We start from the raw sequence: 15,352 nt of genomic DNA on the forward strand, positions 1-15,352 counted from the left end.
GAAACTACTACATAGACAAATAATCATGAAAAAAGGAGAAAAAAAAGGGCAAATTATGCACCAAAAACAGATACTAACAAAAAGTTGTATGGTATTAACATGTTCTACCAGTGTTATTATCACTGAGATCCTATAATACTTTTATTCATATTTTAAGTTAAAAATTGTTAATATTGGATTTTAAACTTAATGAAAATGAGTAATACAAATAAGTCTTAGTTTTTTCTATTTTATTTCAGTTTTTCATTTCAAGTAATGAGTTGTTGTTGTTGTTTTTTTTTACAGTTTTAGTTAACTATAATAACCCTGAGTAATACAATGGTATTCTATGAAATACAATGAATACAATACTGCAGCAGAATGTGCAGAGATCTCATCTCATTTATATCTCAGGTCATATATATATATAGTGCGTGCAGAATTATTAGGTACATTGATTTTCTAGGCACATCTTGGCAATTCCAAACCACATTCAACTTAATAACTACTATTGATTTTGTATTTAATCATTTAAAAGTGATATATAATTGTTCACGAAGGCTGGAAATGAAAAACGCCTTATATTCAGGTGTGCTGAATTATTAGGCAGGTTTTCTTTTACAGGCAAAATGAGCCAAAAAAAAAGACATTTAACTCAGATTGAAAAGTCAAAAATGATTAAATGCTCATGAGAAGGATGAAATACTAATGCAATACTAGAAATTGCAGTTAAGGCATGACCACTGGACAGTGAAACGCTCATTGGGTCAGCAGAGTCAGACAAAAACAGGTGGAGAAGACATGTTAACTGCAAAAGGATTAAGAATTAAGGTGAAGAATTAAGTGTGAAACCATCAGGAACCCTTTAGTTTCCAGCGCCACTATTTTCCAGAACTACAACCTACCTGGAGTCTCCAGAAGTGCAAGGGGTCAGGATCTCAGAGACTTTAGTTAGTTAGTTTGTGATTCTTATTAAGTGTGGGTCATTTTTTAGGATTCTTCACCTAACCTAAGTCTCTGAGATCCTGACACCTTGCACTTCTGGAGACTCCAGGTAGGTTGCAGTTCTGGAAAATGGTGGCGCTGAAGACTAAAGGGTTCCTGATGGTTTCACACTTAATTATTTTGCAGTTAACATGTGTATTTTCTTTTCCAACTGTTTTTGTCTGACTCTGCTGACCCAATGAGGATTTCACTGTCTAGTGGTCATGCTTTAACTTTGCAATTTCTAGTATTTCATTAGTATTATATCCTTCTCATGAGCATTTAATAATTTTTGAATTTTCAGTCTGCGTTAAATCTTTGGATCATTTTATCTGTAAAAGAAAACGTACCTAATAATTCTGCACACCTGAATATAAGGTGTTTTTCATTTCCAGCTTTCATGAACAATTATATATCACTTATAAATGATTAAATACAAATCAGAAAATCAATGTGCCTAATAATTCTGCACGTACTGTACATGTTTGTTTACATAATATACATGTGTGTACTGTATATATATATGCTAAAATTATCAATCACAATTAATTGCATCCAAAATAAGTGTTTACATGATACACATACAAGTATATATTTAAGAGATATTTATATGCATATATATTTATATATAATTTGTATTATATATAAATATATCTTTAAATATATAGATGCATGGGTATTTATATAATATACACAGTACACATATATTACGTAAACAAACTTTTATTTTGGATGCGACTGTAAGTATTCACTAATAATATATATATATACATTTTTTTTTAAAACAATTCAAGTCTAACTAACCCTAGAGTAATGAATGTAACTTCAAAATTAAAGGGAGAACAGGGTATCACAACTGATTTTTATTGGCTTGTTTTATCGAACCATAACACACAGAGATACATCTATAAACAATGATCAAAAGAAACTGTACATTTATACTTGATATCTAAGTCCCACAAAAATATTGCTACTGCTGGTCAGAACGCCTTACAACTAAAGAGATTTTACACGTAATGACTCGTTTGTCTCGAATTTTCCATTTTAATAATGTGTTTGTATATTAAAGAATCGTTGGCTTTGCAGAGATATTCATCCCACGTCTGCCATCGGTACCATAACACAAACTGGACTTAAAGCCCAAAAAATCTTTTTCACAGCAGTTTTACAAATTTATTGCGGTACTATCACAGAAGAGACAAATCAATACACACGAAGCACAGGCCTGACATGAACTCCAGTACTAGAGAATATGTTTATTTAGCAGAAATGATTATGGAGAACTGCAGTTAACATATGGAACACAGCTTACAAATGTTCTACAAGTAATCTTTATAAACAATAAACAATGAGTTATTTGCCCACCCCTCCCGCCCCAAACACACATTACAGGTTACACAAACACACACACACAAAAAAAAATCCCTCATAAAGCCAATGGAATGTTAGTCATACGGACAAGCTCGGTAAGATGTCCAGCTGTCTGTGTAAATGACATGCCCGCAACCTGCCCCTCTTCCTCTCACTTTGAAAGCGACAGCAGAGAGGGGGAAAAAAAACTCCTGTCGACATTTACGATGACGGTAGTTTTTTCTGCCCAATGTAAAAATGCTGGATATGATGAGATCACTTTCAAAATGTTTCTTTTCTTCCATAAAAAATGTGTCTCTACAATCAAACTACTAAAAAACCTGCCTTTAGAAAATAGTAGATAAAAATATTCCCCTGAATTGTACAAGAAAAGAGGTACAGGGAGTGCTGGTAAACGATGAGACCTCAGCAAAGTTATTCCCCGTCTTCTCCCTTCTTGTCGGCGTCTTCCGTCGCCTGAAAAACATCATCAATGGTGTTAATCGCATAGGCCATTCTTCACGTTAGATTGCAAATAATTTAAGGGTGATATACGTAATGTTACCTCTTCGTCAGCTTTTGTTTCTCCGTTTTCTGCGGGCACCTCCTCTTTCTTCTCCTCCTCCTTGGGCTCCTTGGGTTCCTTTGTTTTCTTAGGTTTGGCAGCCGCCTTCTACATTGTGTTAAATTAATGTTCATTTTATTGCTAATTTATAGTCTATAATTTCATTTCATTATTTTTCATTTAAGCATTTTCTTTACCTTTGGCTTAGGCTCTGCCTTTGGGGGTGCAGGTTTCTAAAAATAAAAAAAAGTTATAATACATAAATTAATATACAAACAATAATCGTCATATCTGTTTAATTAATTTAAACTGTATATATTTTAAAAAACAAAACATGAATACTCACGTTTACCAACCTCTCCGACCTTCTTTTGGGCTGCAAAGAAATAACAAGGTTAAACCATATAACTTTATTTTGATGCAATAAAATATATATATATATATTTTTTTAAACTTAATAAGTGAGATCTGCTTACCTCAGAGACTTCAGCATCATTGTTCGCCTAAGGGAAAAAAAAAAAAAAAAAAAAAAAAAGTTATTCTCAGAAGTCAAAGTTCATCAATGTAGTTTAACAGATGCATTTTTATATTTTTACCCCCCAGAGTTTATTTTTTCAGGCAGGGATGGGAATATTAAGGAATTTAATTTATTTGGGTTCTGATTCCTCCTCTGTTATTACTTTTAAGAAATATTTGGAGGGAAAATTAATATTTCTTCACATGAGAAATAAATTTAATACAATTATTGCAATTTTTTTTTTTTGCTTTTCATATACTTTTAAAAGCTGCATAAATGCCAGTAAATAATTGGCTAAAATACCAAACAAACAAACAAAATATGTGGTACCAAATCTCATTCAGTCATTTGTTTTAATAAATAAAAACCATTTTGACATTAATAACAGTCAGTAAGCACAATTATTTAAAGTTAAGTCTCGTTAGCCTCAATACAACATAACAGAAGCAGTTCTTAATTCAATTCCAGTCGGAAATGACGAAAGTGTTAACTTGAGGTTTCGTAAGTGAACCAGGTTTCATAACCGTCAATTTAGTAACCGATCTGATTGATTCACAAGACTCATTAAAAAGAACAGGCTCTTAAAAGTCACTCTTTCGAGTCCGCGGTATGTTTTTGATTCACTAAAAAAAAAAAAGAGAATCGGTTCATCAGAGTCATTCGTTCGGGAACCGGACTACATTGGTCGCAATGTATGGTTTTGATTCATTAAAAGAATCGGTTCACATGATTCATTTGTTTGAAAATGTTTTTCCACGTTGTACGCTTTAAAAAAGAATCAGATCATAAGAGTCATTCGCTCGGGGATCGGACTAAATGGCTGCTGTATGTTTCGTAATATGTATTTTTCTTGATGAAATGACTCCTAAACATCCAGTCAGCAATTCATCAATGTTTATGCCCTGCCTCCATCCGCCTATACTGTAATGCCGCTCTCCGTCCGTTTTCATTGCAGTCTTGTGAGCACCGCCCCCTTCATGCACACCGACTCATTCAATGCTGATTAATGGAGATTTGCGCTCGCCCCACCGACCCCGCTCCATAACATTCCCGCCATTCGCTTTCAAACACAACATCCCGAGGTGCACAGCCGCGAGGAAAAAAAAACACTACAGAATATACCAGAATAATAGGAAACACCAAACAGTGGCGCTATGATGTGCAAGAATACCGCCATTGCATAATCTACCACTTGCACGATCAAATATATCGAGACGCAATCGTGCAACTAAAGCCCTAATGCACGCATTAAATCCCTAATACACGACTATGAGCTGCAGGACAAAATATCGCACCGTCTGTTGCTGTCTATTCAGACCCACAGTGAGTTTTAAATCATCGGGGTTGCGCGAAAGGGCAGCCATGACACTAAAAAAAAAAACGAGCCTTTACAAAGACATGTAGCCTATGCAAAATTTCAGCAAACCTTACTAAAAAATAAAAACGGCATTAAATAAATAAATAAATATTAAATGCAACAATTTTATTTGATGCCCTGCGCGCGACAATCTTTAGGTTGCGAGACTGTAAGCTGCACATAAACGAAAACTAAGATCGTTACACCCCCTTTGTCTGATGCATGTCGACAGAGACTCATCTATTTGTAAACAAAAACACCACAAACATAACATAAATGCACAGATCATTGCCCATATCCGCGTATGCATGAAAATTAAGCTGGATTTAATTAACGCTGATGGAGAAAAAAAATCTCAGTCGCGCGCTCAAATCAAAACACGCGTTTATTAAACAGAGGTATGCAAACACAAAATCGCGCGCATACCGTTGCAATAGAAGAAAAATAAGGACATTTGCATGCAACGTGTATGCACTGTTATTTTCATTCCTTTTTGCTTTTTTTTATCTTGCATATTCTATTAAAGATGGTGCCTCGATATATTAAGAAACCAATGCTCTACTTACTTTGCTCCTTTTAGGCATGGCTGTAGGTTTTTCCAACGCGCAAAAATCAAGGCGGTTAAAAATGCAAAATGCACGGGATTTAACGCTGAAAAACACTCGACACTGTGAGTTGAGCTCGGTTAAAGGTTCACACAGTAGGTTTGATCAGTATAGGAAGACGTTAACGCTCGTCCGAAACAAAAACCTGCTCAAACCGGATTGGATTCTCCTCCTCCTCCTTCTTCTTCCCTATTCAATTCATCACAGGCCGACCTGACAGCGAATTTACGATTCCCACTATGCCGAAGCCCCACCTCATGAATATTAATTAGATCATGGTGACGTTACTTGGTAACCTTCCTTGTGCGTCCAGTCGCCTGCTTTGATTAATATTCATGAGCCATGCCATACAGATAGTAGGTTTCGTTCATTGGCCAGCAGAATAGCGTCCCCTTGCCAACGGCTGCCTTTAAGCCAATCAGAGTGAACGCCATTTTTTTGTTATTTAATATTCATAAGCAAGTCTTCGCCATAGTAGGATTATCAAATCTGTCTCTCCGCCTCCTGCTCCCGGTGATTGGCCTGCGGAGACCCACTGCACATTTTCAAATCATAGCAAGATATCCGTGTGGGCACTTTTGCATGTCAATCAGTTGCAATATTATTTGTTTTTGCAATGACTTAGAGCTGTTGAAGGGAGATTATTTTAATTCTGCTGTCGATTTAAAAATGCTAGGAAATAAATTAATTTCCATGTGATTAGATCATATATGTTGCGCAATCTAAGCCTTTTTTTTTTTTTTTAACATGGTTTCCAGATGTGTGGGGGTTATTTTAGGAGCTGGATTTAAAATGGACCTCGGAGATGTTGTGTTTTTAAAGCCCCCGCGTGCATGCAAAGGTTTTAAAGGCAGAAAATGGCGACTGTGCACAGAAACATTTCACTTCTGTGTCAACAAAATGTTGCCGTCGTTGAAATCTATTGCGCAAAAAAAAAAAAAAAAAAAAAAAAGGTGCAAAATAAATCTAGTGACAGTTTCAGTGGCTTTTTTTTTTTTTTTTTTTTGTTTAGGTATAATGTTTCTGCCTTCTGTGTGAAAATGATTGTAATTTAAATAATAAAATATTCCAAGTCATATATAAAAGGGATTATCTGTCCACTTAGATTTATAAATACAACTTCCTCCCAAAAATAGTGCTTAAACAGCAGGAAGGAAATAAAAAAAACTGAAAAAAGCAATTTGATAAATAACAATTAGCCTACAACAAATAATTGTAATAATAATCATATATTCATGAGGAAAACCTTTAAATGGTAATAGAAATAAGAGAGAATGTTAAAATTGTGATTTCCAGATGTGGAAAGTAATGTAAACAAAAAATGTTGAAAATCCATGATCATGTCTATAGTTCATGTAAAAATGAAGCATCAAAATGAATCCTCCATCGGGCCACATTCAAATCATTCAAAAGACTTTTGTACACAAATAAGTATATATTTTTTTAAATCTCCCTGTTTCAAGGATTGAAATTTTGTAAATGTATAGGTCCCATATAATATGAATATTACATGCAGATGTTATATTTTGCTGTAACTATTGCATATAGCAATGCACAGGACATGTTTACCCATATGCACACAGATGCACAGTGGTTCAAAACACCTCAGCACATATATGACAATATTCCTCTGGGAGAGATGTATATGTAACAGCTCTGTAACTTAGACGACGCTTTTCAATAAATGGTGCTCTGAAATCTGCCATAGAATGGTGTGTGTATAACCTAAAACATGCTAAAAAGCTTGGTGTCATCATACACTCTTTAAAAAAGAAAGGTTCTTCATGGTTCTTTGCAGCACATTGAATTCAAGTGCTTATCAAGAACCTTTTTTTTTTTTTTTGCTGTAAGGTTGAATTGGCTATATGATTATTTTGAGATTAAAAAAACTGATTAATGTGTTTTCTGAGTTTGTTTAGTGTGTTCCTATGTGGTTTTTAGGGTGTTACTCTGTGTTTGCTAGAGTGTTCTGGGTGGTTTCTTGGGTGTTGCTATGCATTTGCTTGGGTGTTCTGAGTAGTTTTTAAGGTGTTGGTATGTGGTAGCTGGGGTGTTTCGGGTGGTTGCTAGGGTAATAGGTTGTCTGACTGGGTTTAGTGTGTTACTGTGTGGTTGCTTGTGTAACGGAAGCAAGCTAATAAGAGCTGTGCTTAAAACTCACTCCGCTGGCCTCACGCACTAGCAACTGACATTAGAGACTGCTGTCTTTAGCGTTCTTGTTAGCGTGCCTGCCTCCCATGCCAGAAACGCTGGTTCAAATCACGCTCGGAGCAGACTGAGTTGGACTGGTTACGTTTGGTGCCGTGACCCGGATGGGATTGAGGTTTAGGGGGGTGAGTGTAATGGAGGTAAGCTAGGAAGAGTTGTGCATGTAAACCTCACTCCCCTGGCCACATAAGGGGCACACTAAAGCGTCCTTGTTAACGCTCCCGCCTCCGATGTCGGAGGTGCCGATTCAAGTCCCGCTTGGAGTGAGTCTAGTAGGACCGGTTACATTTGGTTCCATGACCCGAATGAGAGTGAGGTTTAGGGGGGTGAGTATAATGGAGGCAAGCTAGTAGGAGCTGGGTGCGTCAACCTCACTCCCCTGGCCTCATAACGGGCACGATATAACGTCCTTGTTAACGCACCAGCCTCCCATGCTGGAGATGCCGGTTCAAGTCCTGCTCGAAATGAGTCTAGTAGGACCGGTTACATTTGGTGCCGTTACCCGGATGGGATTGAGGTTTAGGGGGCTGAGTGTAATGGAGGTAAGCTAGGAAGAGCTGTGCGTGTAAACCTCACTCCCCTGGCCTCATAAGGGGCACACTAAAGCGTCCTTGTTAGCACTCCCGGCGCCCATGTTGGAGATGCCGGTTCAAGTCCCGCTTGGAGTGAGTCTAGTAGGACCGGTTACATTTGGGTGTTCTGTGTGGTTTCTAGGGTGTTGCTATTGATGTGCTAGGGTGTTCTGAGTGTTTTTAGAGTGTTGCTATGCATTTACTAGGGTGTACCGAGTGGTTTTTAGTGCATTGCTATGTGGTAGCTAGGGTGTTTCGGGTGTGGCAAAAAAATGGTTAGTTCTAAATAATTGTAGTGTGAAAAGTGATTTGTGGACCTTTAAAAGGTTCTTCTATGGCATCAGCCTATAAACTCTTTTCATTTAAACTTTTATTTTTAAGGTAATTTTTTTAAGGGCTCCTGCTAGTTCATTGTCCACAACATCATGAAAATATGTCATGTCCTCAACCACACTCCTATCTCCTTGTCCAGATCCTTGCGATTTCATGGCTAGATCATAGCTGCTCCCTCTTGGCCGGTCCCCTCCCCCATGAAAGCATTACACCCCTTTCTATAGGCAGCTCTTTCAGGCGGGAAAGTGCTCATGAAGTTCTCCCATGTCTGTATGCTCCTGCAGGACTGGAATGGGGGTGGGGTGCAGTGGGTGTGGCTGCCGAGTTTCAGATAACAGGTCTCATTTGAGAGGCCTTTGACTGTTGCCATCCTTAAATTCAGTTGAGACAGGAAGAAAAGGGGCACTGAAGTGATCTGTGCCGTGCACGATTACAAAGCTACTAACTAAACATGCATGTGAGAATGAGATCATTGTGCATGTGTGATTATGTCAGAGAGAAAACACACAACAAAGTGTACTTACAAGTCAAGACCACCATCTGAATGTCCTTAGTGTTTGGCTTATCTCAATGGTTCACATGCTAAACTCCAATATACTGCAAATGTTCCAGAAGAATTCCAGTGTTTCTAAGGATAACCAAACTATGAAATTTCAGTAGCATTTGCTATGTTGTTTTGGATAGTTTTAGTGCATTTAGAAGCATTGGGGCAGTTCTGGGAGGTTTCTAGGGCGTTGCTATGCATTTGTTTGTTTGTTTTTTGAGTGGGTTTAGCATGTTGCTCTGCATTCACTTAGGTGTTTTGGGTGTTGCTATGTGATTGCTAGGGTGTTCTGGGTGGTTTCTTGGGTACTGTTATGCATTTGTTTGGGTTTTTTGAGAGGGTTTAGTGTGTTGCTATGTGGTTGCTAGGATTTTCTGAGTGGTTTCTTGAGTGTTGCTAGGAATTTGTTAGGGTATTCAGAATGGTTTTTAGTGTGTCTCTGTGTGGTTGCTACAGTTTTCTGGGTTGTTTTAGTGTGTAGCCATGTGGTTTCTAGGGTGTTGTTCTACATTTGCTAAGGCATTCTTAGTGTTTTTTGTACACTGTGTTTGCTGGGGTGTTTTGGCAGAAACTAATGATACCATTAAATTTTTTTGCAAAGAAAACTTTTGTTTGTTTTGCTGTAAAGTTGAAAGATGCGTTGTGAGGATCAGTATAAATAGATTTACAGTGGGATGCATTTGATGAGTGAGATTAAGATACCCAGGTCACCTTGAGGTATTTCCAGTAGCTTGAACAAAAGCCTCTTTAAGGGGCAGCACTTCCTGTGGTTCTATCCAACCATCTGCCACAACATCTTACTCACTTGACCGCCTTTATATTACCCTCTTGATCATTATATAATTTGAACACCAACATTTAACTAGGACTTTGTAGTAAAATCTACCAGATTTCAGTTTTGATTTGTTTTGAATATGTCTACTTGGATCCACCCAGACCTGCACAGACACGCAGAAGATGATGGTGAATGCTAGAAATGTAAAAGATAATATTTGTGGTGCAGTCTAAAAGCCTGCCAGTAGCTGACTGAGAAAGGTTTTAGCAGAGGTTGATGCAATGTGCTCAGGCTAGATAAAACATACAGCATTGTTATCACGCACACATAGAGATTAAACTAGCTCAGTAAAGCTTCACTGATGTGGTCTTGCCGAAGTGACTACGAGCACAGACGGCTCTAGTGAACTCACTCATTTTGGAAGTGCAAGTGTAACCCAGTGACTATATGGATCAGTAAGTGGATTTCTCCTCAAGCGAATGGCTGCCTGCCCATCTGGACATGCACGTAAAGCCCAGATTACACAGAGTAATGGTGATGCAGCAGGGGTCAGTGGGAGGGGAGCAGACAGAGCTCCTCGCCAGTCTGGTACGGACTTATTATCTGGAAATAAATAACGTGTTTTGTTTTTTTATATTTGGGTGTGTTTTTTGTTTCCTCTTCTGTATGCATTTGTCACTCTAAACCCTCTTCATATGTTTTATCACATCTTGCCACATTAACATTTTTGCTCCCTTCACGTTTATTGCCACAAGGTTTGATGTAAAATACATTTACATTTATGCATTTAAAATAATAAAAACTGAAACAAAAATAATTTTGAAGAGAAAAATCCATTTGTATGGTACAGACAGAAAGTCTGTTAATAATCTGAAAAAAACATGCACACAACACATGGCACTACAGTTGTCAACAGATGCCACGTGTCGGAGACTGATGTACAGTAGAGCTCAGGAAACAGCTGTGACCAAGTATCGCTTTAACTGACTCTCTTACCAGCTTTTAGAGATTTCTTAGTGGTGCGCCTTAGACAATTGACATCATGGCTGACCAACTTTTCTTTTGTGATTAAGCTTATTGTCTAAAACTGCAGTGAAAACACACAATTGGTTTAATGAAGGGTGAAGTAATGAGATTAACAATGGACTTTTGGAAGTCAGTAACTCTAGATGATAATGAGGGACACAGCAGTGGATTTAAAGACCCTGTAGTTGTATTAGTGCCTTCAAAACCTGGTCAGGGCCAGAGAGTGTCTCAGCCGGGGTCTCCCCTCCCCCACCCTATACAATATTTCCTGTTTGCAGCACTGGGGTCTTTATTGCTTACAGTTCTGCTATATTAGATCCACAGCATCCCCCAGTTAGCCTACAAAAGTGATTTAATTATATATCCTAATAAATATAAGAATTTCACAGGAATCTTCAAATACAGACAGATTTGACCGTCATGGAGGCTAAATCGTATGTTAAATCGTTTTTTTTAATTTTTTTTTATCTTCCTTATTTTTTCAGAACGATATTGCCCCAATGCTTAATTGCAACTCAGCACTATGCCGTTCACAAATTAAAAGCCTTTATGTGTCCAACAGACACCGAAAAAGCGCCATTTTCTAATGTTTTATTATCTGTTTTTACATGTAGGAGCGCATTGCACAACTAGAGGGCGACAAAAGCAAAGATATCGCAAGGAACGCTTTGCATGTGAGAAGATTTGAAATAATGCAAGTAACCTCATATAAAAGGTATAATTTTACAACCTAATATTTTATCAAATAATATGAAGCTGTTTGACCCTATATTGTTTTGCTAAAATTATTAGATTTTGCCATGTGTCTGAAAATTGGACTTTTATGGTAATTATTTTATTTATTTTTTGTATCTCTAACATTATGAACATTAAGTATTACTGCAACTATAAATAATTAAAACAAAATATGCAATTATTAAAAAATACATGTATAAAAAAGAATTTCTTTGTTAAAAATTAATATTTTGAAAATACAAAAAGTTGTCTGAAAGTATACTTCCAAGGTCAAAGATCATAGGGAGATTGTTAAAGTTTTATATCTCTTTTCTTTCTTTTTAATGCTTATTTTCAATTAAATGAAGACACCAATATCCTAAACAATGTCAAGAAATAGAAAACAACAGAACAATCACAAGGAAAAAGCCAGAGAGAAACATGAGGTAGGTCTTTGAAATGTGCATATAGTGATTTCCCCACCACAATGAAAAAGTCATTTAAATTTTCTTTTTTTTTTCACTCAGTTAATTAGTTAAGTGAATCGGTGTTGCATTGTTTAATGTTCATATGGCAGATCAAAAGTCGCCTAATAATATACTTACCATCTGCTTTTATGGAAGACAACGCCAGCATTTTGTAAGTCAGAAAATAATTTTTTAAAAAGGACCCTGTAAGGTCACACTTTCCAAACCTCAAACCCCATGACACCTCCATCTGGGTCCCTGTGCCAATTCTGCTTTGCTGAATAAAGCAGCCAAATTCACCAGTGCAGGAAACCTGAAGAGCTCAAGTGGAAAATTTGTAGTGCAACAGCAAGATTTCAGAGATCACATTTTCACAATTCACTATTAAGTTTTCTTATTATTCAGCTCTCTGAAATTCTGATTGGTCAATTGCAGCATTCTGTGGTCAAATCTATTTTATAATGTGGTATGTGTGATGGTATCAGATGTTTTTACCGTGGTACTTTCAGATGAACAATGGTACTGAAATTACATGCTGCTTCAGTGTAATTCAAAGCATAGTGTGTAATTACTACAGTACTATAGAAAAAAATATACAACAGAGAAAAACCTGATATCATATAGTAATACCATGAAGTATGTAAAAAAACAAAAAACAAACAAACCTTGTGAGGGTTTCCATGCAATACCATGACAAAGAAGTGCACTTAACTATACTGAATGTTTACTTGTAGTCTACTTCAGATCTTAAAAGTGTATTTTAAAAAGAATTGTACTTATAGATAGATTATATTATTAGATAATATGATATTAGTATTAAAAGGCCACTTAAGTGTAACTAAAGAGAGTATAGTTTCATGACTGTGTTAAAGGGTTAGTTCACCCAAAAATGAAAATAATGTCATTTATTACTCACCCTCATGTCGTTCCACAGTCTTAAAACCTTTGTTCATATTCAGAACACAAATTAAGATATTGTTGATGAAATCCGATGGCTCAGTGAGGCCTCTATAGAGAGCAATGCCATTGAGGTCTATAAAGGTACTAAAACCATATTTGAAACAGTTCATGTGAGTTCATGTAATATTAATCTTAATATTACAAAGTGTCAAGAATACTTTTTGTGCGCCAAAAAAACCCAAAATAACGACTTTTTAACAATATCTAGAGATGGGCCGATTCCTTTTCACAGACTGTGATGACGTGTTTTAACGGTCATCAATATCATAAATCCTGCAAAGTTTTTTATATTTTCATTGTCTTAAAAACGTATGTACATTTATAACAATATACTTAGTATCATATTACCTTTGCATCAAATTACAAAAATCTAGTTCATGCTGCTGTGAGGGTGTTTCTAAGACAGCAGCTATGGGAGTGACAGTAAAAATGACATCTTTCTCTCTTCTCACATTTTAATGAATTGAGTTTTAATAATCTTTTATCGTGTTTTAAAGAAGCAGGCTACACTTATTTTGATGTGTTGACTAACATACTAAAGCACATGTAAAACTTGATTATATTTTTTCAATGTAGTGCATAATTTGCTATTTTAAAGTTAATATATTTTAAAATGTACTAAATATCATTACAAATGTGTAAATACAAATATATTTCAACATATGACATACAAATTTCAATAGAAATGACATTAGTTTACCATTAATGTTTGTCAGTACATTTTACAATTGAAGTAATTATAAAATACATATGAAGATGTACTTTAAAGGGATAGTTCACCCAAAAATGAAAATTCTGTCATCATTTACTCACCCTCAAGTTGTTCCAAACCTGAATGAATTTCTCATATTGAACACAAGAGAAGATATTTTGAAGAATGTTGGTAACCAAACAGATGATGGACTCATTGACAAGTTTTTTTTTTTTCTACTATGGAAGTCATTGGCTACCGTCAACTGTTTAGTTGCCAACATTCTTCAAAATATCTTCTTTTAAAATCCTACTTAAGTGGGTCAAAATCATTCTTAAATTCAATTAATTACATTTGATATTTAAGTACACTTTTAAAAAGTATGCTAAAGTGTACTTCTTTTTCACAAGGGAATATCTAAAAATGCTCATTCCATTTTGGCATTTCTAGTAACTGAGCTATCCGACACCTGTGCACCCGCTCGGAACCTTTGTCTCTGACCTTGTGCTGTTTCTCTCCCTCCCATTGACTCTAATCAAATGTGTGACCTGCCATCTCACGGCTCTCCATAGGTGCAGTTCGCACTCAATACTTATAAAGAGCCTCACTCCTGCCCCCTGCAGGCTGACTCGCACCTGCCCCCTCTGCATTAACTCACTGCTGCCCCCTGCAGGCTGACTCGGACACGGCATCTCAAAAAGCCAACTTACTGTTATGCTATTTTCTTCTGAGACTAACATTTCTGACTCTAACTCCTTCTAGAGATTTAACTCTACAAACTCCAAACTCGGCTCAGACCTTCAAACTATTCTGACTTAGTGTGCTATATCTTTTCTAACTGATCCAACTTACAGTTTTCCTAAAAATGACTATTAAAGCTCGGAAAAATCCCATTGACTTTCACTGACAGAATGTTCAAATGAGCCAAGACTTTCAAACTCCAACTGTCAAGACTCAATAAAGCTGCCATTCTATGTACTATTTCTAATCCATTGAAACTTATTCAAACTCATAAACTCTATCTATCTATCTATCTATCTATCTATCTATCTATCTATCTATCTATCTATCTATCTATCTATCTATCTATCTATCTATCTATCTATCTATCTCATAGCAACCACCCAGAACAACCTAGCAACCACATAGCAACCACCCAGAACACCATGGCAACCACCTAGCAACCACCCAGAATACCTTAGCAACCGCATAGCAACTACCCAGAACAACCTAGCAACCACATAGCAACCACCCTAGCAACCACCCAGAGTACCCTAGCAACCTCATAGCAACACCTTAGCAACCACCCAGAGTACCCTAGCAACTATATAGCAACACCCTAGCAACCACCCTGAGTACCCTAGCAACCTCATAGCAACACCTTAGCAACCACCCAGAGTACCCTAGCAACTATATAGCAACACCCTAGCAACCACCCCAAATATCTTAGCAACCGCATAGCAACACCTTAGTAACCACCCCAAGTACCTTAGCAACCACCTTGATTACCCTGACCTCTATCTATCTATCTATCTATCTATCTATCTATCTATCTATCTATCTATCTATCTATCTATCTATCTATCTATCTATCTATCTATCTATCTATCTATCTATCTCATAGCAACTACCCAGAACAACCTAGCAACCACATAGCAACCACCCAGAACACCATGGCAACCACCTAGCAACCAAACAAATCACC

At 36.7% G+C, this 15,352-nt stretch overlaps 2 protein-coding genes across 3 annotated transcripts in view; one reads left to right on the forward strand and one right to left on the reverse strand.

The window, feature by feature from the left end:
* Window positions 1-15,352, forward strand: part of igsf5a (immunoglobulin superfamily, member 5a) — a 31,333-nt gene that overhangs the window by 474 nt on the left and 15,507 nt on the right. The window lies entirely within an intron of this gene.
* hmgn1b (high mobility group nucleosome binding domain 1b) lies at window positions 1,813-5,530 on the reverse strand. Its single transcript, XM_067397631.1, has 6 exons — window positions 5,319-5,530; window positions 3,355-3,381; window positions 3,225-3,254; window positions 3,076-3,111; window positions 2,879-2,986; window positions 1,813-2,790 (listed from the first exon to the last, which is right to left on the reverse strand). Exons 1-6 carry the CDS (start codon window positions 5,334-5,336, stop codon window positions 2,749-2,751), a joined length of 261 nt encoding a protein of 86 aa, XP_067253732.1. The 5' UTR covers window positions 5,337-5,530; the 3' UTR covers window positions 1,813-2,748.

The sequence above is a fragment of the Chanodichthys erythropterus genome, chromosome 10 (genome assembly GCF_024489055.1).
Source record: "Chanodichthys erythropterus isolate Z2021 chromosome 10, ASM2448905v1, whole genome shotgun sequence".
Taxonomy (NCBI): domain Eukaryota; kingdom Metazoa; phylum Chordata; class Actinopteri; order Cypriniformes; family Xenocyprididae; genus Chanodichthys; species Chanodichthys erythropterus.